This window comes from Capsicum annuum, chromosome 10 (genome assembly GCF_002878395.1).
Source record: "Capsicum annuum cultivar UCD-10X-F1 chromosome 10, UCD10Xv1.1, whole genome shotgun sequence".
Lineage (NCBI taxonomy): Eukaryota > Viridiplantae > Streptophyta > Magnoliopsida > Solanales > Solanaceae > Capsicum > Capsicum annuum.
In genome coordinates, this window is record NC_061120.1 from 217,822,468 (window position 1) to 217,847,823 (window position 25,356).

Below are 25,356 nucleotides of genomic sequence, written 5' to 3' on the forward strand. Positions count from 1 at the left end.
TAAGTTGGACACTTCTACTTACATGATTGTCATCTGAACCCTTGAACCTATAAAAAAACAACATTTTGCATCTTTTGTATGTTGACCTTGCCTATGTGGCAAGGTAATGGTGACTAGGACAAAGAGAATGTAGCCACTCACCAGGGGTGCGAGTGGGGTCAATTTTTGACCAATTTTATATTAAAATAATTAAAAAAAATAAAAAAATATTAATTTTTTTAAACAAATAAAAAAGGGTCCTATTGTTCCCTCCATCTTTTTAAATTTAAAAATATTATTAAAAATTTTATTTTTAAAAATAATTAAATTTAAAAAAAAAAAATTAAAAAAATAAAAAGGGTCCTTTTTTTCCCTCAAGCTTTTTTAATTTAAAAATATTTTTTAAAATTTAAACATAATTAAAAAATATTTTTAAAAAATTTTAAAAAATAAAAATATTTTTTCCCTCCCCACCCCCACACCACACCTACCCCCCATCCCCACCCCCTACCCCACTCCAACACCTGTCCAGCCCTTCCTCACTCCAGCCCATCCCCACCCCCTACCCAGCCCTATCCCACCCCACCCTCAGCCTCTCTACCCCACCCCATCCCTATCCCCACCCCCCAACCCCTTCCAACCCCCACATCCACCCCAACACTCTTCCAGCCTCCCCACACGTTCACTTTTTATTTTTTATTTTAATTTTTTCTCTCAATTCAATTCTTTTTATTTTTTTTAATTAAAATTTAAATTTTAAATCTTTTTATTTTTTGGGGGTTTAAAATTTAAATTTAAATTTAAATTGAAAGTGAGTGATAGTGAATATTGAAAAAAATTAGTGAGTTTCGCTTGAAAAAAATTAAACATTTTGTGAATTTGTTAAAAATATTCAAATTTAAAAATAATTTTATTATATTTGTATATATGAATTTATAGTTAAAAATTTAAATTAGTTGGAGAGGAATTTTAATTATTTGGAATAGATTTGATGTTTAATTTGTGAGCAAAAATAAAAACATGATTATTCAATTTTTCTACAATTTATAAATTTTTCTTATTTAATTAAATTATTTTTAATATTTAATTTGTTATGTAGTATTTTAAAAATGACTTGAAATTTAATGTAATATTTTTTTTTAAAAAATGACGTGGCAGACGCGGCGGCTGACATGGCAGCTGACGTGGGGGAGAGTGTGTTACACTCACCAAAAAAGTGTTTAAAATTTTGCTTTTTAGTGGGTTCAGGGTCTAGATGATAAACATGTAAGTAAAAGTATCCAACTTACAAAACCGACATAGTACAGGGGTCCAAAAAGTTATTTTGCCTTTTCACTTACCTGAACCATCTCAGTTTGATTTCATCATCTTATCCGCCACTGATGCCACTCCTATCAGGGGCGGAGTCAGCCCTTTGATAGGGGGTTTCGGATCCTTCGACGGATAAATATATTATTTATACATGATTAAAATTATTTTTATGTATCTATAATAGGTGTTGAACCCCCTTCGACTAGGTTTTATTCAAATATTGAACCCTCCGAGTTGAAATTCTGGTTACACCTCTGAGTCTCTCATGTTGCCTCTGAGCCAAGAAGGCCAATACCACAACTTTATATGCATAGTAATTGTCTAAACTACTGGAGTTGAAATTATCAACGATTCATATTATATTAAATATTCTAGATTTTAGAGCATAAGGATAGCTCAGTCCTATAATTAATTTCACTCCTAATCGTATATCTCTTCAAGTATTGCCCCAAATCCAACTGTGCATCCTTATTTACGCTATCTTTATCTTCCAATTTAAATGTGAACATTTTTGACTAACCAACCGCACTACATCCCCACAGCCATGGGCGGAGCTACAACCTTGGAAGGGTGGTCAGCTGAATACCCTTCGTCGAAAAATTACATCGTATACAAAAATTAAATATTGACTTTGAAGATACTTATTCACTATTTGAACAACCTTTGTACAACTGAGTGGGTAGCATAGAGGCCAAAGGTTGTTCATACAATTGAAGGAGCGCGTGTTCGATTCCTTTGCGTGCTAATGTTTTTTACACTTCTTCAAAAGCCAATCCTCTTTGGCGCATATCTTGCTATTTTCTTGCTATTACTTCTGTAATCATTTAATATTTATGAGAAATTAATTGCTTATGTGATATTTTCGTGATTCAAAATTTCAACTTTGTAAATTTTCACTACTATTTTAAAATATATTATTTTTATTATATTAACACGAGAAGAATTACAACTTATACTATTTTTTGTATAGTTTTTAAATATCTAAATTTAGTTTTAAAATATTAAGTTGATCTAATCCATTTTAGGTTCAAAGATTAATTAACTTGATTCTCAAAAAGAGAAGAATGTCATATAATCTTAGATGGAGGAATATTAGTTTATTGACATCATAAAACTAAGCGCCAAACACGATTTTTTTTTATTATTTGTAAATATCATGGTGAGAATTATAGCATGTTTTGCATTTGTTTTGTTTGAGTTATTATATTATGTCTTGTAATTATTTTTAAAATTGGAATACCTAATTATAATACAATTTAAAATTTCAATAGAGAAATATTTTTCTTAAATATCACAAAAATTTAGTCTTACAATTAAAATGCGTAACAACATCAATAATGATTTTAGGCGATATCGTAGTGCTAAATATAAAAATAAATAAATATAATATCTCCTCGAGTAGGATTGACTAATACATATAAATTATATATTCATTAGAAGGATTTTTTTCTATTTTATGTGTTAGTTTTAATTTATATAATTGTTAGTACTATTATACAACTGTTTCGACAACCTAGCTAGCTAAATATAAGTCTGAATTAAAAAAAAATTTCACACATTAATCTTTCTTTCTTTCTTTTTTTTTTTTTTTTTTAAATTTCGTATTTAACCCCTCAAGAGTTTGAACACTCTTCGTTAAAATTTTGGCTCCGCCACTGACCACAGCCAAATGACCCCCTTACTGAAATTAGAAAGAAAATCATTTTCATTTTTTTTTTTACCATTTCCCCTCTCTCACCTGGTTTAATTTTTCCACGTTTTTTATGCATGAGCAATAAGTGGTCCCTACTCCCGACCATTTCGACCCGACCCATCTCACCTTTTCGGTTTATAAATACCCCAATTGACCAAATTTAACTTCTCCACTTCACTTTACTTCCCCTCCAACACCAGAGAGAGAGCCAAAACTCCATTAAAATATCTCATAATCCTTCTCTCTTTAGCTTGTCCAACAAAAACTCCAACTCAATTTCCCCAATTTTACCGGGTCGGGTCCAATTTTGTTCATAGATATTAGCAATTTAACAGAGATTTTCTCCAAAACTCCCTATAAACATCAGATAATCCTTCACCCTCTAGCTCAATTTCCCCAATTTCGTCGGTTCGGGTCAAATTTTCTCCATAGATATCAACACAGATTTTCTACACTCTCTCTAGCTCAAAAATTCCCCCAAATTTATCGGGCCGGGTCGGAAAAATGGGCGATACATACTGTTCAGACTGCAAAAGGAACACAGAGGTAGTCTCCGACCACGCAGCGGGAGATACAGTTTGTTCGGAGTGTGGACTCGTACTGGAATCGAGGTCAATTGATGAGAAATCTGAGTGGCGTGTTTTTGCTGATGAATCTGGTGATCATGACCCGAATCGTGTTGGTGGACCCGTTAACCCGTTACTTGGTGATGTGGGTTTATCTACTGTAATTTCCAAAGGGCCGAATGGGAGTAATGGGGATTCCTCTTTAGCTAGGTTGCAGAATCGTGGTGGTGATCCTGAACGTGCCCTAGTTATGGCGTTTAAAGCCATTGCCAACATGGCTGATAGGTAAACTAATAAAATTTAACTTTAATCCATATTTAAAAATGTTTCCTTTTTTAATATTTGGTACGAGAAGAATTGCGACTTATAGTAGTATTAGTTTGCTACTTATATTTGCTTCATTTGAGTCAAGCATCTCCCAGAAACAACCTCTCTACCTCCCCGAGGTGGGGGTAAGGTATGCGTACACTTTACCCTCCCCAGACCTCACTGTGGTTTTTATTGGGTATATTGTTGTTAGTAGTATTAGTTTGAATTGCAACTTTAAGTTTGATATATAAACTTAATTGAACTTTAATTGATATTTAAAAATGTTAACTTTTTTTTAATATTTAGTTTAGAATATTTGACCCCCATACCCCACTATGTGGGAATACACTTGGTATGTTGTTGTTGTAGGCCTCATTTGTTTGCATTTAATGGAGGTCTGAATCTGAATGATTTAGACTTCAGACCATTAAGTTCATTTGTTTTTTTATTAAGGTTTTAACTCTTAATAGGTCTGAATAGGTCTTAATCATTCAGGTCTAGAACCAAGTTTTAATAGGTCTGTAGGATATTCTGGTGTTGGATAATAATCACCACTCTACTTATAATCAGCAGTCACCACCACTAACCACCTCTGCCACTGTCACCATTGTCAACCACCACTCACCTTCACCATCACAACCACAATCGACAACAAATACCACTACCAACCATAATTGTCAACCGCTACAACACCTACTACCTCTTTTATTCTAATTATATTCACCGCCACCACTGCCTTCAATAGGACCCCAATCAACAACCACTACTGGCCAATTCCTACTACCAACCAACTCATCTATATCAAATAGCATCACCACTAACTACCACTAATACATCGCTAACCTCTACACATTCTTTGTCCGCCACCACCATTGTTACTAGTAACGCCACCTCTACCACCACTTCAACCAGTACCATCGCTACAATTTATCTCTGCTAACAACCATCTCCACCATCACAACAAATAACATCTCCAACTAGCACCAACACATCGTCAATCATCATGCATTCATGTTTCAGCCAACACAATCAACACCTTAAATTACTAACATCAAGCAACGTCGCATCACAAAAACCACCACCACAATCAATCGCCACCATCATAACAGTCACTACAATACCAACCATCACAATTATCACCACCACTATTATTAATCACTAACATCAATCATTGTCACCACAACCGCCATTATAAACCATCTCCACTATCACTAACAAACATAAATGTTTTTTCTCAATCAAATACTAATAATTTTATTGTATTAAATTACATACTTTTTTAATATATAATTAATTTTTTATTTGAATTGTATTTTTTTATTTTATTATGTATACAAATAATTTTTTTTTACATATTCAGATGTTAAAAAACAAACAATCTTAATCATTTAGTTTTCAGATCTAGAGACAACATCTTAATCATTCAGATGTGCATTCAGATTCAGACGTCTCAACAACAACAACAACAAACCCAGTGTATTCCCACTTAGTGAGGTCTGGGGGGTAAGATGTACGCAGTCCATACCTCTACCTCTGATGAAGTAGAAAGGTTGTTTCCGAAAGACCCCCGGCTCAAGGCACGAGATATCACACAAACACATAGTAAAGCACAAAAGCAGATGACATAGCATAAATACGGCACCCATAAGGAATATAAGACAGAGGAAAGCAGGAATATAAAGCAGAGGGAAGCACACAGATTCGTAATAAACATGGAACACTGAATACGGAATCATAACAGGAATACAACCCCCACCAATTTTTTTCCCTACACTAGCGACCCAAACTGGCCCTAATCCTCTGCCGTAATTCGCATCTTCCAGACCTTCCTATCTAGGGTCATGTCCTCGGTGAGCTGTAACTGTTCCATGTCCCGCCTAATCACCTCACCCCAGTACTTCTTCGGCCTACCCCTACCCCGTCTAAAACCATCCAACGCTAGTCTCTCACACCTACGGACCGGGGCATCCATGCCCCTCCTCTTCACGTGTCCGAACCATCTCAATCGTGCTTCCCACATCTTACACTCCACGGAAGTCACACCAACCTTCTCCCGGATAGTCTCATTCCGAACTCTATCCCCTCGAGTCAGTCCACACATCCAGCGCAACATCCGCATTTCTGCCACCTTCATTTTTTGGATGTGGGAGTTCTTAACTGGCCAACACTCCGCTCCATACAGCAAGGCCGGACGGACTACCACCCTATAGAATTTGCCTTTAAGCTTGGGTGGCACCTTCTTATCACACAGCACCCCCGACGCGAGTTTCCACTTCATCCATCCCTCCCCAATACGGTGCGAGACATCCTCGTCAATCTCACCGTTACTCTGGATCACGGACCCGAGATACTTGAACTTATCCCTCTTCCATACCTCCTGTGCTTCCAGCTTCACTACTACCTCATTCTCCCGCCTCACGTCATTAAACTTACATTCCACATACTCTGTCTTGCTTCTGCTCACCCTGAACCCTTTAGACTCCAGAGTTTGCCTCCACATCTCTAATTTGTCATTCACACCCCCTCGAGTCTCATCTATCAGAACTACATCGTCTGCAAAAAGCATACACCACGACACCTCCCCTTGAATACGCCGCGTCAACACATCCATTACTAACGCAAACAAAAAGGGACTAAGAGTAGATCCCTGATGCAATCCTGTCCGGACAGTGAAATGCTCTGAGTCTCCTCCCGCCGTCCTCACCTGGGTTTTCGCTCCCTCATACATATCCTTAATTACTCTGATATATGCCTGCGGTACTCCACTCACCTCCAAGCATCTCCAAAGCACCTCCCTGGGGACTTTGTCGTAAGCCTTTTCCAGGTCGATAAACACCATGTGCAGATCCTTCTTCCTTTCCCTATACTGCTCCACCATCCTCCGTACCAGATGGATTGCCTCCGTCGTCGAGCGGCCGGGCATAAATCCGAACTGGTTTTCCGAAATAGACACTATCCGTCTCAGCCTCACCTCGACCACTCTCTCCCAGATCTTCATAGAGTGACTCAATAACTTAATCCCCCTATAGTTATTGCAACTCTGAATGTCCCCCTTATTCTTATAGAGGGAGATCATGGTACTCCACCTCCACGCCTCGGGCATCTTTGCCGTCCTGAAAATTTCATTAAACAATCCAGTCAACCACCTTACACCAGCCTCTCCAACGAACTTCCAAAACTCCACCGGTATCTCATCCGGCCCCGTCGCCCTACCCCTTCGCATCCTGCGGACTGCCTGTCTAACCTCTTCTACCTTAAAACGTCTACAATAGCTAAAATCCCGACACTCCTCTGAGTGCTCCAGTTCCCCTAACACAATAGCTCTGTCCCCCTCGTCATTCAAGAGCCTATGAAAGTACGACTGCCATCTCTTCTTTATGTGGCCGTCCTCCACCAACACTCTACCGTCCTCCCCCTTAATGCACCTCACCTGATCGAGGTCACGACCCTTCCTCTCCCTAGCCTTAGCGAGTCTAAACAACTTTTTCTCCCCTCCTTTCCCCTGTAACCCTGCATACAAGCTCTCAAAAGCGGCCGTCTTAGCTGCCGTGACCGCTGACTTTGCCTCCTTCCTCGCTAGCTTGTACTCTTTCCTGTTTACCCGCTTCTCTTCTTCGTCCTTACTTTCTACCAACTTAGCATACGCCTCTTTCTTGGTCTCCACTTTCTTCTCCACCTCTTCATTCCACCACCAATCCCCCCGATAGTGTCCGGCCCGGCCCCTAGAAACACCCAACACCTCCCTTGCATTCTCCCTGATGCACCTTGCCGCCCTGTCCCACATCCTATCCACGTCCCCCCTACACTCCCACACCCCCATTCCCGCCAACCTCTTCCCTATCTCCCACGCATTCACTGGCGTCAAGCCGCCCCACTTAATTCTCGGTCTACACTCCTTACTCCTCCTCTTTCTATTCTTCTTTATACCCAAATTCATGACCAAAAGCCTATGTTGGGTCGAAAGATTCTCACTCGGGATGACTTTACAGTCCTTACACAACGCCCTATCCCCTTTCCTAAGCAACAAAAAGTCAATCTGGGTCCTGGCTATCGCGCTCCGAAAAGTGATCAGGTGCTCGTCCTTCTTCGGGAAGCCTGAGTTCACCACCACCAGCACAAAGGCCCTCGCAAACTCCAATAGGGTCGCCCCCTCTTCATTTCTCTCCCCAAAATCAAAACCACCATGCACATCCCCAAAGCCTCCCGGTAGCGCCCCGATGTGCCCTTTGAAATCCCCTGCTACAACAATCTTCTCCGAACTGGGCACGCCTCTCACCACCTCCTCCAAAGCCTCCCAGAACCGCATCTTATCCTCCCCCTCCGATCCCACTTGCGGCGCATAAGCACTACACACGTTCAGGGTAAATCCCCGAATGACCAACTTAATAGTCATCAACCTATCGTTGATCCTCTTCACCTCCACTACCTGACCTCTAAGCTCTTCATCTACTAAGATGCCAACTCCATTCCTACGCCTCTCGCTCCCAGAGTACCACAGCTTGTAACCATCCACATCCCTAGCCTTAGACCCTACCCACTTGGTCTCTTGGACACACGCAAGGTTGATCCTCTTCCTAAGAATCTTCACAAGCTCTATGGACTTACCCTGAAGGGTCCCTATATTCCAAGACCCAACCCTCAGCCTACCGTCGCTATCCCCACGCCTCCCACTACCCCCCCCTCGGCCAAACCTTGGCCTCCCACCCACTCCCGCCCTCTCCCCATCCCCCGCCCCCACCACGGCCCCACGCCCCAACCCCCTCGGACATGACCCTATCCACCCATTACCACCCACAGCCACAACTACACGAAAGTATAGGAAAATATAAAGATATACCCGATGGCAGTATCAAAGCAGCAGCGAGAAAATACAAGGCTCACACACATTCAAAGGAATACTCCCGAAACAAAACTAAGAAACGACCACAGCAACAGCAACAACAGACACAGACAATGTCCACAAATCCCACGCAAGTCAAGGTACAGGGGCTACAACGAGCATAATACTAAGAATGGAATATGAAATAATGAACTAAAATGCAATATGAAATAACGAAATAACAAAGGTTAGAAGTCACCGGATTTCGCTTGGAGCTGCGGCTGCTGGAGACGGAGTGGCGGGTGCAGACGGAGTTTCGGCTTGTTGGAGACCGAGTTGGCGGCTGGTTGAAGGACGGGTTGGGGGGGGGGCTGGTGTACCCCGTGGGGGGAGGGGACGGGTAGGGCCGGGAAGGGGGGGGGGGGGGGGGGGGGGGGGGAACGGGGGGGGGGGGTGAACGGGGGGGGGGGTCGGGTCAGCGCCGGGGAGCGGCGACCGGAGGTCGGGTTGGGTCAGCGCCGGGGACCGGAGGTCGGAGCCGGCGGTCGGATCCGACCTGCGCCGACGGTCAGCGACGGCGCCGGGGACCGGGGGCCGGTGTGCTAGGGATGGAGAGAGGGTAGGGAGAGAGAGAGAGCCGGCGACCGGAGGTCGTAGCCGGCGGTCGGGTCAGCGCCGGGGACCGGAGGTCGGAGCCGGCGGCCGGAGCGGGTCGGCGCCGAAGGTCAGCGACGGCGCCGGGGACCGGAGGCCGGTGCGCTAGAGATGGAGAGAGGGTAGGGAGAGAGAGATTTTCAGTAAATAGAGCCGTAGTTTAGAATATTTGAATTTTTAGCTGAATATAAATGAATTGAGCTTGGCTCATTTGAGTCCTGAAAAATTGGGTGTGAGGGAGTACCCGGGAAGGAAAATAAATATAGCTGAGTAAATGTTCGAAAGTATTAATATGATGGCTGATTAAACTTTAGTGCTGAATGATATTGATTATTAGGACCAAAAATGGATTAATGCAGGGGAATCTGATAGAATTTGAATCATACTTAGGGGGTGGTGGTGGTGGTGGTGGTGGTGGTTTGAAGTATGAAACAAAAATATCAGTTTTTTTTCTTGTGAAGGGGAGCCTTGGCGTAACTGGTAATGTTGTTGTTATGTGACCAGAAGGTCACGTGGGTTGAGCTGTGGAAACAAGTCTCTTGTAGAAATGCAGGGTAAGATTGCGTATAATAGATCCTTGTGGTTAAGCCTTTTCCGGATACAAGGGTGTGGCCTAGTGGCCAATGAAGTGGTTGAAAACCAAGAGGTCGCAGGCTCAAGTGCCAACGGATACAAAAAAACAATAGGTGATTTCGTCTAATATGTCCTAGCCTTGGTGGACAAAGTTATATTTTACTTGCTGCTGGGGAAGTGGCAGATATATTAATCAAGGTGCTCGCAAGCTTGCCCGAACACCACAATTATCAAAAAAAGAAAAAATAATAGATCCTTCTGGTTCAACCTTTCCTAGGAACCAATACATAGTGGGAGCTTGGTGTACCAAACTGCTTTTTCTGTTCTCATAGTTATTCTTTTTGTAAGGCTGCGTACAATACACCCTTATGGTGGGACCTTCCCCGGATCCTGTGCCTAGGGGAGCTTTAGTGCACCAGGCTGCCTTTTTTTTTTTATTATCAAAAATAGTTGTATGTGATTGAAGCCTGCTATATTGCAAGGAGTTAGTAAAGTTCAATAAGGTATCAAATAATAAAGTCGTATAAGGTATCAAAATGATTTACATTTACAACCATTTTCTCCAAAAATATTTGTACATCATCCATCGAATCTGCGAGGATACAGAGCAATGTTTTTCATAAATGCGTATTTTCTGCAATGAGTAAGACATGCTCTATGCATATCAATCCAAATTAAATTGACCACCTTCGTAGCACCTCGTTTTTTTTTTTTTTTTGGAAAAAAAAAAGAATTCTCCAAGGCCGCTGATTTTTTCTTCCAGTTCTAACCAGAACACTTTTACAAGACTTAACAGAGGAGCAGGTAGCCTTTTTTTCTGCCTTTCAAGTCTTGGAGGGAAGTCCTTTATGAGATGGTGATATTATAATTTGTTTAGTTTGCTGTTATCACAGCAGTTACTTTCATTTATCCTTGGCTTACGATGATTTGAGATACTATCTCAATTTCCCCAATTTCGTTGGGTCGGGTCAAATTTTCTCGGCCAAACACATCGACGGCCCCCTAGACTTGGCACCATCTTTCACTTTGGCACCTCAAGTGGACGTTGTTCACTTTTGACACCTCAAGTAGCCATAAAGTGTGTCATTTTGGCACCTTTTGCTGATTCAGCAATACACTCTCTTTTGTATTTTTGTAATTTTTTATCTTTCTTATCTTTCTTCTTCACTCTTTCAACCCATTAATTTTCCACCAATTTTTTTCCTTTTCTTAACACATGTCTATGCTAATTTCCCTTGATTGATTGAATTAACAGGGAAAAAAAAGAATGGTTAAATCAAGAATCTTCTTTCTTCAAGAAAAAAGAAATCAAAAAACAAGAATGGTTAAATCAAGAATTTCCCTTTTTTAAGAAACAAGAAATAAAAATGGTTGCTTTTAAGAAACAAGAATGGTTAAATCAAGAATTTCCCTTCTTTAAGAAATAAGAAATAAAGAAATAAAAATGATTGCTTTTAAGAAACAAGAATGGTTGATTTTTTCTTCTATTGATTTTAACCATTCTTGTTTCTTAAATTCGTGAAGCAATTTTGAATGGGGAGGTATGTTTTCGTGAAGCTTGTGTTGAAAATGACACATTTTATAGCTTGTGTCTGAAATTTGTGAAGCTTTTAATGCACATCTGTCAACCTTAGAATGGGGAGGTATGTTTATCATCCTTAGAAAATTTAAGCCCCATTAATGGAGGTTAAAAATGTTGGGTGGGGAAGACGTTGGGGGATTTTTCAAATTATTTGGTCAAAAAAACATGTGTCATTAATTCATTGGGCATAATTGTCATGTGTTTTATCCTTTTTTCAAAAAAATAAATAATTGTAGGTGCATATAGTGATGTGGCAATTTAAATGAGTTGGCACAAATCAATTGGCCGTTTTATCCATGTTGGCAGCGAGTGATACACACGCACTAGTGCTGATGTCGAAAGGTGCCAAAATGACACACTTTATGGCTACTTGAGGTGCCAAATGTGAACAACATCCACTTGAGGTGCCAAAGTGAAAGATGGTACCAAGTTTAGGGTCCGTCGACGTGTTTGGCCAATTTTCTCCATAGATATCGAGACAGGGAAAAAGAGAAACAAACAACTTCATAAACAACACCCCGTAATCCTTCTCTCTGTCTATCTCAATTCCCCCAAATTTCCTCGGGTCGGGTCGGAAAAATGGGCGATACATACTGTTCAGACTGCAAAAGGAACACAGAGGTAGTTTCGGACTACGCGGCGGGGGATACAATTTGTTCGGAGTGTGGACTTGTATTAGAATCGAGGTCAATTGATGAGAAATCTAAGTGGCGTGCTTTTGCTGATGAATCTGGTGATCATGACCCGTACCGTGTTGGTGGACCCGTTTACCCATTACTTGGTGATGTGGGTTTATCTACTGTAATTTCTAAAGGGCCGAATGAGAGTAATGGAGATTCCTCTTTAGCTAGGTTGCAGAATCGTGGTGGTGATCCTGAACGTGCGCTAGTTATGGCGTTTAACGCCATTGCCAATATGGCTGATAGGTAAACTAATAAAATTGAACTTTAATCCATATTTAAAAATGTTTCCTTTTCTAATATTTGGTACGAGAAGAATTGCAACTTATAGTAGTAATAGTTTGCTACTTATATTTCTATATTTGAGCCGAGGGTCTTTCGGAGACGGCCTCTCTACCTCCCCAAGGTATTGGTAAGGCCCGTGTACACTTTACCCTCCTCAGACCTCACTTGTGAATTTTGTTGGGTATGTTGTTGTTAGTAAGTATTAGTTTGAATTGCAGTTTTAAGTTTGATCGATAAACTTATTTGAACTCCATTTGATATTTAAAAATGTTTCATTTTTTAATATTTAGTTTGGAATATTTGAATTTTTAGCTGAAAATAAATGATTTGAGCTTAGTTCATTTGAGTCTTGAAAAATTGGGAGTGAGGGAATAGTTCATTTGGTTTTTGGTTTCTTGAGTTTTTAAGTGGTAAAACCTTGGTGGGGTTTAATTGGAGCCCAGTTAATGTAAAAGGGCAGCCAGAAGCACTAAAAGCTCCTGCTATGTGCAGGGTCCGGGAAAGGGAAAATAAATATAGCTTGGAAAGTATTAATATGATGGTTGATTAAACTTTGGTGCTGTGTGATATTGACTATTAGGACCAATGATGGATTAATCCAAGAGAATCTGATAGAATTTGAATGTTACTTAGCCGGGTGGTTTGAAGTATGAAACAAGTTTTTTGTTCTTGTGAAGGGGAGCCTTAATGTTGTTATGTGGCCAGAAGGTCACGCGGGTTGAGCTGTGGAAACAAGTCTCTTGCAGAATGCAGGGTAAGACTGCATATAATAGATCCTTGTGGTTCATCCTTTCCCCGGACACAAGGGTGTGGCCTAGTGGTCGATGAAGTGGTTGAGAACCAGGAGGTCTCAGGTCCAAATCCCAGCGGATACAAAAAAACAATAGGTAATTTCTTCCGATATGTCCTAGCCTTAGTGGACAAAGTTACGTTGTACTTGTTGTTGGGGAAGTGGCAGATATCCCGTGGAATTAATCGAGGTGCGCGCAAGCTGGCCCGAACACCACAAGTATCAAAAAAGGAATAATTGATCCTTGCGGTTCAACCTTTCCTCGGATCCATACATAGTGGGAGCTTAGTGCACCGAACTGCTTTTTCTGTTCTCGTAGTTATCTTTTTTTGTAGGGCTGAATACGATACACCCTTGTGGAGTGGGGACTTCCCTGGACCCTGCGCCTAAGGGGAGCTTAAGTACCGGGCTGCCCTTTTTTATTTTTATTACCAAAAATAGTTTTATGTGATTGAAGCCTCCTATATTGCTAGGAGTGAATAAAGTCCAATAAGGTATCAAATAATGAAGTCTTATAAGGTATCAAAATGATTTACATTTACCACCACCTACTCCCAAATGATTTGTAAAACGAACATCGAATCTGCCAGGATACAAAGCAATGCTTTTCATAAACGTGCATTTTCTGCAATGAGGAAGACATGCTCTTTGCATATCAATCCAAGTTAAATTGACCACCTTCGTAGTGCCTTTTTTTTTCTTTTTTTTTTTTTAAAAAAGAATTCTTCAAGGCCACTGATGTTTTCTTTCAGTTCTAACCAGAACACTATTACACGACTTAACAGAGGAGCAGCTAACCTCTTTTTTTTTTCACCTTTTTAAGTTTTGGAGGGAAGTCCTTTATGAGATGGTGATATTATAATTTGATTAATTCGCTGTTATCACAACAGTTACGTTCATTTATCCTTGGCTTACGATGATTTGAGATAATGATTATGTATGCCTTATGGTTTTACTTCATTTCGGCTAATTAAGTGCTTTTTTTTTTCTGGAAACCGGTAACTTTGTATATTTCTCCAAAAGCAGTACATAGGCTGTACCAAAACAATTTGATTAATTTGCTGTTATCACAACAGTTACGTTCATATATCCTTGGCTTACAATAATTTGAGATAATGATTATGTATGCCTTATGTTTGTACTGCATTTTGGCTAATTATGTGCATTTTTGTTCTTTTTTGGAAACCGGCAACTTTGTATATTTCTCCAAAAGCAGTACGTAGGCTGTACCAAAACAATATTACATCATATACAACTCTATTCATCCATCTAAATAATAGAATCTAGGACATCTATTACAGAGATAGTATCATTTGAATAAACTTGATTACACCAAAAACATAGTAACAAAAGACAATTAAGCTTAATCTTTTGCAAATTACTCTAAGTTCTCAAAACACCTAGCATTCCTCTCTTTCCATATTGCCCACCAGAGGTACATGTTGGGACAATCCTCCATCTGTCTCTGTTCTTTGCCAGTCCACTTGCTTCCTCCCAACTCTGTGTTGTTTCTGTAATCTTCCCAGGCATTGTCGAGGAAGTGCTCTTTAGATTTAAGAACATCCTCCAGAGTTGTCCAGTGACTGCAATGTAGAAAAAGATGGCTGACTGTCTCTGCATTTTCCCCACAGAAGAAACATCTGGGGCACAATTGTATATCCCCCTTTCATCAAATTGTCTTGAGTGAGGACTGCTTCCTTCGCTAGTAACCAGACAAAACATGCTACTTTGTGTGGTGCTTGTTTTATGGCTAACTAAGTTATTATATTGGTTTCATATACATATTGTTGTGATTTTTGTGAGAGCATGACTAATGATCATTGACAGTTGAGTTTTTCCTATTTTGCATGAATTACATGTCGAGAAGTTTAAGATTAAGAAAGCAGTTGATATTTTTGTTGGATTAGTCACGTGTGTCCACATTGTTGTATGCATTAATTGAACTAATCATCTTTTTCGTTCTTCGCAGGCTGAGCCTTGTTTCTACCATAAAGGTGTGTCCTGTTTTGTTAGATTTTTCTTGTTTTTCTCTTTTTTGTCTGGGGCATACAAAATGGAGCGAATTCTTGAATTGCTGTTGCTTGCTTGTTTCAAATCTCTGGTTTTTGTTTTTGTTACCCTTCCTCTAATAAAATCTCTGGCTTTTACAAGTTCGCTGAGAACATATCTTCAATTTACTAGATGAGCTTCACCTCCAACACTACAATTTCTAAGTCGTCAGTTATTCTTATTCTGGTATCCAAGTCTTTCAAAACCTTTCACTGAAATTCCGGGTGCCATACTGCTACATTCCCCTCTCTAGTCTACTGTTATCTGCTTGTTTGAAGAAGATGTCTCTCACACACATTGTGATGATCTCTGCCCAGCATGCTATGATCTTTCAGTGATATTTTGAAATCATAACGTAAAGGCTACACAGCCTATGGAGCCTCCACTGCCATTTTTCTTAGTTGACAACAACCATCAACATCCATGATGCTTAGCGTCATGCTGTTGTATTATCCATGGAGCTCGAAAGATTCAGTGACCCTTATTTCTTTCTCTTGGCCTTACCCCTTAAAAGTTATTTGACAATAAATAAGACAAATTTGCTCCTTCATCAGGTAAAAACAAGTCTTACCCGTGTCGTTTTAACATTCATCTTTCTCTTAATCTCCTGCAGGACCGAGCAAGTGAGATATACAAAAGGCTCGAAGACCAGAAGTGTACGAGAGGAAGGAATCTGGATGCCTTGGTGGCTGCTTGTATTTACATTGCGTGTCGACAAGAAGGCAAAGCACGCACTGTAAAAGGTACTATCTTGATATCTGATTATTTAGATTAATGGTTTAGTCCTCTGTATGAATTTCTCTGAACCTTTGGGTGTTAACTAGAAATATGCTCAATCGCCAATGGAGCTACAAAGAAAGAAATTGGCCGAGCAAAAGAGTTCATTGTGAAACAATTGAAGGTTGAAATGGGAGAATCAATGGAGATGGGGACTATACATGCTGGAGACTATCTGGTGAGTGAGAGTAAATGTTGTGTTCTGCTCCTCTTTGCGAGTGCATTGAATACAATATGAATGTGTGTGTATTATCTGACACGGACCATGCATGAATTTCAGAGACGTTTCTGTTCTAACATTGGAATGAACCATGAAGAGATTAAGGCTGTCCAGGAAACTGTCAAGAAGTCAGAAGAGTTTGATATCAGGTACTGGAGTATTTTTGGGTGGAGTTTATTGTTTAATCAAAGTTATCACGTGCCGTAATCACAAGTGATCTTAGTCTAGTGATTAAGTTGATTGTGGATATGAATATTTAGTTTTTTCTAAGTGAAAGCCATTATTTTCTGCAGCGGGATGAGAATGTTTCCATTTCACATTCAGCGCAGCTGCTTTTAGTTTTGAAAATTGCTTCCTCTTCTGGAACTAGGATCATAAGTTTTTGAGATAAATGAAAACTGCTATTGGATCTTGCATAGTTGATAGAAGATTTAGTCAGATGAGTTCTAGACTCGGGGTTGAACTTCTTCCCTTCTTTTCAATACCTCTAAAACAACGCTCAACTCTGTATCTTTATTGGGAAAAGAAATGCAAGGCTCCTTGAGGCATTTTAGTGAGAATCGTGGAGCTCTAAGCAGCTGATTGCCAAAAAAAAGGAACATGAGGGAAAATGGGTTGTCATCACTTGGATCACTAGCCACAGTCTTCTACGTGGCTATCTCGTTAGTCAAATAACATAAATGTTTTATTCCTAATTTTGCAGGAGGAGTCCTATATCAATTGCTGCAGCTATTATATACATGCTAACACAGCTTACGGATTCAAAGAAACCCCTCCGAGGTTTGGGAATTTGCGTTCCTTGTCTGAGTCTGAGCAATATCCTTTTAATCTGTATGGTGCATATATGGGAAAACCACACTATACTTTTAAGGCTTCCAATGCTATATTTTTATCGTTTCTGAGTCTACTATTTGGTTGCATAAGAAATAATGCTGATCCGGATATGATGAAAATGCTTTCAAGATGTATAAATAATAACAACAGCAGCATCATACCCAGTGTAATTCCACAAGTGGGGTCTAGGGAGGGTAGCCTGTACGTGACCTTACCCCTACCTCGTAGAGATAGAGAGAGGCTGTTTCTGATAGATCCTAGGCTTAAATAAAGCATTTCAAAGTTGTTTGAAAAAGAGATTACAGGAATGAAGGCAGTAACAACAATAAAGTGAAATAGAGAGCAGTACGCAACATACAGAAGAAAGAGCAGTAATGACAACTCAATAATGCGATAACCAAAGCACAAAAAGTAGTAGTGACCGAAATCGAATAACAAGAAACCATGAAAATAGTTCTAGATATAAAATGTTGGGTGTTTATTCTAGCTGTTTATATCTAGTTTGACTGATGGATGAACATGCAGATATCTCACTTGCAACAACAGTTGCAGAAGGGACTATCAAGAATGCATACAAGGATCTCTATCCACATGCTTCTAAAATAATACCTGAGTGGTATCTCAAGGACAAGGACCTTAAGAGCCTCTGCAGTCCCAAGGCTTAGAAGTTCGATTTGGTTGCGCTACAGCACCCGCTGCGTTTGCTAATCGTCCACCCTTTCCAAGTGTGATTTCTATGTTATGTATGGTCGCAAATGCAGTGCCAAGATGTAGAAGTTCTTAGTTTAGTTTTATGCAGGACAACTAATCTGCTGCTGTGAGGGCCTAAATCTCCAAGAAAGTGCCCAGAATAGAGAAACAATCAGATAGATATTGAAGTTACAAGGGCACTGTACTGTTGTGTAATATATTGATACCTGAGTTATCAGATTTTTTTTTTTTTTTTTCATTTCCACTTCTCTCCCCTCCTATAATTTGTCTGATGGATGAGGTGGTGTTTCTCTCTCTCTCTCCCTCTCTCTTTGGTTATCAATTGTCATTGACTTCTTGAGCTGGGGTTCCATAGGAAACGACGTCTCTACCTCACATCTGAGGTAGAGGTATCGACTGCGTACACTCTATTCCACTCGGGTCTCACTTTGTGAGAATACATTGGGTATGTTGTACTTGTCATTGGCAATATCCTCTTCCCCGTTTGTCTGATAATTGAGAAATCTAGAGGTTACTGGCTATAATTTAAAATTCGATTGTTAATGGCTTCGCCTTCTACGTTCTTTGGATCCGAATAGGTGTGTCCGAGTCTACTTTCTTTGGATCCGAATATGTGTCCGAGTCTATGTTCTTTGGATCCAAATATGTGATCCGAATATGTGCGTCTAATTCAGACATCACGTGAATTTTGAACAGTATTAACTGCAACAGTTGTTTCATTAGTACTAGTTTGACTAATTAACAAATTAATGAAATTGAAGTGAAGCTACATTGTTATTGTAGTTTCTCCACACTTTCTATTTTCAAATCTGTTGCAAATGGGACCTATGAGTGTCTTGCCACTGCAACACAAAAGGCTTCAAAGAAGTGCTTGGGGCCTATAACCAAAATAATACAATAAAATGTTAAAATATATCAAGAAGAATGAACGAAAGTTTACATTCTCGTTTGGTACACCAGATAAGGAAAATAATTCGGAGGTAAGTTTAGGGGTATCTTTATTTCATATTCGGTATGAGGTATAAACTAATTTCGAGATTATTTTATTCCACTATTTATACTAAAATGATATGATTACTATTCCATAAGAAGGGAAAAAAAATCGTATAAGATAACTTACAACAACAAATCCAGTGTATTTTTCACATAGTGGGGTCTGGAGAGGGTGGAATGTACGCAGTCCATACCACTATTTTCAAAGAAAGTAGAGAGGCTGTTTTCGGTAGATCCCTCAGCTCAAGAAAAAGAATAATAAACAAATTCATAATAAAGCATGAAACAAGATGGAATAACAGAAAAAAGACACCCACAAGGTAATACCCTACACTAACGAACCAAAGGCACCCACCTCCATATCTTCCTACTTGCAGCTCCAACCTATAGACACATCTCTAAGACTACCAGTCCAGCTATCCCAAAGCTTTCCTAACTATCGGTTACGACTCATTCACATGCACTAGCCTTCGTATAAGATAACTTAATTCATGAAATATCCATAATTATCCTATCCGATGTATTAAACGACCATAATTCTATCCAAAAGCAAGTCTAATTTATCATTTTCCATTACATGCTTCTACCTTTTGATTAAAGAATTATTTCTCAACGACTTGATCAATGAGAGATTGATATTAATTTGGGCCCTATAGTAGAACTTGCTGTATTAGGTGTGAGTTGTCATTTAAGCACCAATACAAACAACAAAAATAAGATACTTCACAAACTGGGATTTGGGAATGACAAACTGTACGTATTCTGCACCTTTATGGCTCTACCTCAAAGGTGAGGTAGAGAAGTTATTTCCAAAAAACTCTCAACTCAAACGAAACAGTTTGAAAAAGAACGTAATGGAAGAACAAGTAACAATAGACAGTAACAAAGCAACAGATTATATCGAAAACAATACTGCCATAAAATACTATTATGACTGATTTACCTGAAACAATAAGCATCTCCAAGACCTCAAGAATAAGAAACTACAATCATAGCACTGCGAATATTAATACGGACAAGAAGACAATCAGCTGAAATAATAATAATAAAAAAAACCTGATCGTTATCCTTTTCAATTAATATATTCATATATATTAGAAAAGATCCATGATATGAGATTTATGATCATAATATAACTGCCACGTCCACCATATTAATGTCTGTACTGATAAGGCCTGGATTTTTCTAACACAAACAAAAAAACTGGTATCAGTAATGGTCAATGGGATCAGTTGAAGATAGGAACAAAATCACTTCCCAGACACTTTCTTTTTATCTCTACTGTACACCATTATCCAGACACAAATTAAATATATTGATTTTTTCTACTGCCTAATACAACAATAATATACTTTCCACATAATGAAGCGTTGAGAGCTAGAGTGTGCGCAGACTATACCACTACCTTCAGGTGAACAGAGAGGCTGTTTCCGATGTTAGAATTATTTATTTTATGTACACTTAACATTAATTTTTTATTACGTTAAAGTAAAATGGACTGATATTATTAGTTAGTGGATAAAACACATGCCGTATATTCATGCGGATTCCATATGACCTGTATTCATTTCAAGTTATTGGTTTGGGCTGACAATAGTGTAGGCCTGTGAGCTCATAATGAGGTGCACCAGGTTAAAGCTTTTAAGCCTATAAATATAAGGTTAGGTCCCCTCTCCTAACTTTAACATAAGACGTATTCCCATAAGCTGTCAGCCGTCATAAAAAAAGGAGAGGAAGACTTAGTCTTATTTGTTTTCGATTACATGATACAATGGCGGACAAAGGTACGCACGTTTCCTCTTGCATATTCCACTACTTTATAGGTGTTCTTGGATTATGTGAACATGTGGTATGTTTTTCTGTTGATTTAACATCCGATAGCTAGACCCCCGGTTCAGGACCGATAACAATATAACAAACACAAAACATAAATGTATATAAACTAATACAGTATGCAAAATAAACTAACACTGCTAGCTAATACAGGAGACAATACAACCATAAGATAGTACTATAAACTATCTATTCGAAATCATAGACATCACTCAAACACCACGAATAAGAAACTCCAGGCACAAACAAAATACTCTTTCCTATTGTTACCGACGCACTCCCACCCCCTAACCCTCTATCCTAATTCGTGTCCTTCACACCTTTCTATCAAGGGTCATGTCCTCCATAAGCTGTAATTGTTTCATATCATGCTAATCACCTCCCTCTAATATTTCTTCGACCCACCTCTACCCGCCTGAAATCATCCATAGTTAGTGCCTCACACCTCCGTATTGGAGCATTCAAGCTCTTTCTTATCAAGTGTCCAAATCAACGTAACCTCACTTCTCTCATCTTATATTATTAAATTTTTTTTTTCATCTTTTTGACAGTTATCATTAAATAATATGGTGCAATGGCAAAATAATCTCTCAAATATCTTGATTTTGAGCTCTGAATAAAAACAATCTCTGATACAAAGCATCATCTCAAAATACGTCCTACTATGAATTAATCAGATTCCAATAAAGATATAAGTTAGGACTTTTCAACAGTTCATTTCCAGCTTATTTGTCAACGCTTCCAAGTGGTGGAATTGTCTTTGCTTCCATCACCTTTGGATCTTTGCCAGTGGGACCTGTCTTTTACTTCTGTGTTAATATGTTGTCAACATATTAATGGATTGAATCTAACTTCTTCACATATTGGATATACTCCCACTGTTTTAATTTATAAAAATAAAAATAATTTTTTAATTATGTGACCTTCAACTAAAATTGTGTTAAATGTATCAAAATGTTCTTTAATCTTATGGTGCTAAATATGCCATGTGGAAAGTTGTAATTAAATTATTACCAAAAAAGAAATGGGGTCATTCTTTTGAAACGAACTAAAAAAGAAAGTAGGTCATTCTTTTTTAAACGGAGGGAGTATAACAAAACTTTACATAAAAGGACTATATTTATATGTAACCGTTTATGTTTTTGCATTTTATTATTAAAATAAATTAAAATGCATGACATTAGTAAATATAAAGTGAAGTAAATGATGTCATTATTCTTGTAACTCATCATATTATCGATCTTTTTGAGTTAGTGGATATATATTTTGTGGTAAAGACGATCATTAGTTCTTGTAATTCTCATGGCTTATAGTTCTTGTAACTTGTATGACCATTAGTTACATGTAACTTTGTATAATATTTGTAACCTATAAACCATTCATGTACCACTTTATCACTCCTCTTTATTTTTTCTATTCAATAAAAGAATGAATATTTGACCTATAAATAGAGGTGATCTTGCATGTTAATGTATGTACGAGAAAACATGATCAGTGTGAAAAATATTATAGTGTGTAGTAGTGAAAGAGAGAGTTGAGACAAAAAAAATATTCTAAGTCTTTAACTATATTCACTATACAAAGAGAGTAATTATACGTTGAAGGAAGGTGTTCTTATAGTGTAGTTTGGACTCTTCAACTAATCCGGAGTTGCTTGAGTTGTACATCGTTGATGGATTGTTGTATCCTGGAGGGGACGAGTCAAGATATATACTGTTGGATCGGTGTAGATTATGCCGCAGTGGGCTTGAATCTCCTTAAAGAGAACGAGATATCCGCGCCTCGGCCAACAAGAAGATGATCCTATTTTCTTCATTTTTTGTTCACTTTATTTCAACTGTAATAATTTATTGTAATTGTGGTATATTACACCAAACAGTTTATAATAAATGGAACTAGTTATCTGAAAAATACATCAAGCCACAGTTACAATTAAACACATTGTAAATTATACTGATAGCGTAAAGTTTTTGTTTTTCACAACATATACAAGTAATTAAATCCAAATAGTATTTTGATACACTGACTGCAAATGCATCATGCATGAATGTTTTTGATTTTGATGAGAACCCTACGTTGCTCGGATTCTTCAGAAACATTTTTGGAGAGACCGAACAACATAGTCGAACCTAATATCTTGTTATATGAGATATGAATGAATCCAATTCTATACGTTTAATTCCACCTTCTGCTATTTCTTTTCTAATTTCTGCACTCAATTTTCTTGCTTTGTTTCTCATTTCATTTCCCTCTTTTGATGCCATCAATTTTTCCACACATTTTTGCACCATACTTGATGTTACTAATTCATCTCTATGAGCCCAATCTCTGACAACAAGTCCAATTTTAAGAATCTTGGTAATTAGTACTGTGTTTCTTGGTTGATCAGAATGCATTGGCCATGCAGCTATTGGCACGCCCATCGAGATACTTTCCATGCACGAGTTCCATCCACAGTGACTCAAGAATCCACCGGTCGAACAATGTGACAATATCTCCAACTGGGGTGCCCAGTCTCTTACCAAAATCCCCCTTTCCTTAACTCTCTCCTCGAACCCTTTTGGTAGTTCGATCTTTCTTGATGTATCTTTCCCGAAAACATTCCCTTTATCGGCACCCCTCAGAACCCATACGAACTTTTGCTGGCTCTGCTCTAGCCCAATTGCCATTGCCATGATTTGTTCGTCGGAAAATGAAGTTGTGGTGCCAAATGACACGTATAGGACCGAGTTTGGTTCTTGTTTATCGAGCCATGACAAACATTTGTGGCTAGGGCCTCGGGTAGCGGTCCCTTTCCGGGGAAATGTGACCGGGTTAAACGGACCTAGAGCCCATTGTTTGTTGTTGTTGTTATTGGTCAGTTCTTTCGACAACAGATCAAGAAAAGGACTTTCTATGACTCTACACGTGTTGTAAATTTTACCCGAGTAAAATTTCATGCAGTCGTATTCTCTTTTCATAAATCTCTCGAATTCAGGACTAAAACAACCTTCGAGGGATGGAAGGTCCTTCAGCATTTCAGGATCTATTGGAAACAGTTTTTGTTTTCTCTCACATATAAACAAGAATAGTGTAAAAGCTGACACACTGTGGAAAGTGTAGGCTTCTGCATTAGGTACTGACACATAATCCTGAACAACTGATCCCATCAGAGAGTCGTTTATGATAACGACTCTCTGATACTTGGATGAAAGAGCTTGGATTAACCTTTTTACAGGGTTTCTTAGATAAGACGATACTTCAAATGATGGCTGAAGATGTGATGGGAATTTAATTCGCGAATTTGGATTTGGATTTGGAGAAAGGAAACTAGGAGTGGAAAATTCATGGAAATGAATCTTGGAAATAGAGTCAAATTCATTAATAACTCTGAGTTTTGCTTGAAGATTATGTGTTTTTGTACTAACATAATGGACTTTTATGTTTTTGTAAGATGCTATAAGGCAAGAAAGTTGAAGAAGTTGATTAAGATGGCCTTGTGCTAGAAATGGGACTATTACTACAACAACTTTTGAACTCTTTTGGTTATTTTTGCAAAAATGGAGATTGCAAGCCATTGAAGAACTAAATTCTCTATTGAATATTTTTAATTTTAGACTATGGTTTGTATTTGTATGATATGAGAAGATAAGAAAGTTTTTTGGTGCATGATTTCTCATCAATCTTCCCTCTATTTATTTGGAGAGGTAGGGTTACTACATTTGTGGATAATGGTGACTTAAATTTGTTTTTATTTTTATTTTTTATTTATTGAGAGTATCAAGTTATTGCATGTGAATAATTTAACTGATGTGACATAGAGATATAAGTTGCATATATATTGAGTCACATGGCAATAGTAGTACTGTAGTAGGCAAGAGTAGAGTTAAAGATAGACAATTTATTCAAAATTAAACAAACTATTAATTTTTCCTAAAATTCAGAAAACATAAAACTCAAAAGTTTGAATTCGATACGAAAAATTGTACACTGATTTTATTCCTATCTCGGAGAGGTAATGAGGTTGATTTCCATAGATTATCGGCTCAAGAAAAAATGATCCACAACAATTTCATAAAAAAGAAGTAACAAAAGTACAAGAAACAAATGAGGATAACATATTGAAAGTTACAACAAAATAATATACTAGTTGAGGTTAAAACAACAACATATAATAATAAAAATGAACCATATGACAGCAGGCATAAAGTTCTCAATGTAGGACATTGTTGGTTAGTTATAAATGTACTTGGTTGAAGAAAAGTGCTGCTGTAATATACTATACGACTTGGGCAGTGTTACAAACTTCAAGGAAAATACTTCTTCCGTTTCATATTATTTGATATGTTTGTTAAATTTTTTTTATCACAAACTAGTTTTCATGTTTAAAAAATCAAGAGAAAATTTAATATTCTTTTTTAACTTTATCCTGAATAATTAATAAAAGAGTAATTAGTTTTAAGAGATAATTGTAATATTTAATGTGAGTTTAATAGGATTATATTAGTCAATGTACATCCAAAACAAACATACCAAGTAATTTGAGACAGAGGGAATATAATAAATGAAACTGACAGATCCTATAAAGGACATAAAGGATACATTTTCACATCTAGTTAAATTATTAACTAGTGGCTTGCAAATTGCAATTACAAATAATGATTCACAAGTGATTGGAGTAACTGATAAAGTTGCTGTCATATGACCAGGAGGTCACGG

The 25,356-nt window shown here is 38.3% G+C and overlaps 2 protein-coding genes across 3 annotated transcripts; one reads left to right on the forward strand and one right to left on the reverse strand.

Annotated features, from left to right (window-relative positions):
- The first annotated feature begins 2,999 nt into the window (after positions 1–2,999).
- Positions 3,000–18,070, forward strand: LOC107843846 (transcription initiation factor IIB). 2 transcript variants are annotated; one of them, XM_016688248.2, is made up of 7 exons: positions 3,000–3,834; positions 15,211–15,235; positions 15,904–16,033; positions 16,115–16,245; positions 16,348–16,436; positions 16,991–17,067; positions 17,647–18,070. In XM_016688248.2, the coding sequence occupies exons 1-7, from the start codon at positions 3,488–3,490 to the stop codon at positions 17,784–17,786; spliced, it is 939 nt and encodes a 312-aa protein (XP_016543734.1). In that variant the 5' UTR covers positions 3,000–3,487; the 3' UTR covers positions 17,787–18,070. The 2 variants fall into 2 exon arrangements, with proteins under 2 accessions (XP_016543734.1, XP_047253371.1); XM_047397415.1 differs by lacking the exon at positions 3,000–3,834 and adding an exon at positions 11,854–12,412.
- Positions 18,071–22,514: 4,444 nt separating this feature from the next.
- Positions 22,515–24,439, reverse strand: LOC107845158 (zeatin O-glucosyltransferase). The gene has a single exon (XM_016689412.2). The coding sequence runs from the start codon at positions 24,315–24,317 to the stop codon at positions 22,788–22,790; it is 1,530 nt and encodes a 509-aa protein (XP_016544898.2). The 5' UTR covers positions 24,318–24,439; the 3' UTR covers positions 22,515–22,787.
- Positions 24,440–25,356: the final 917 nt, after the last annotated feature.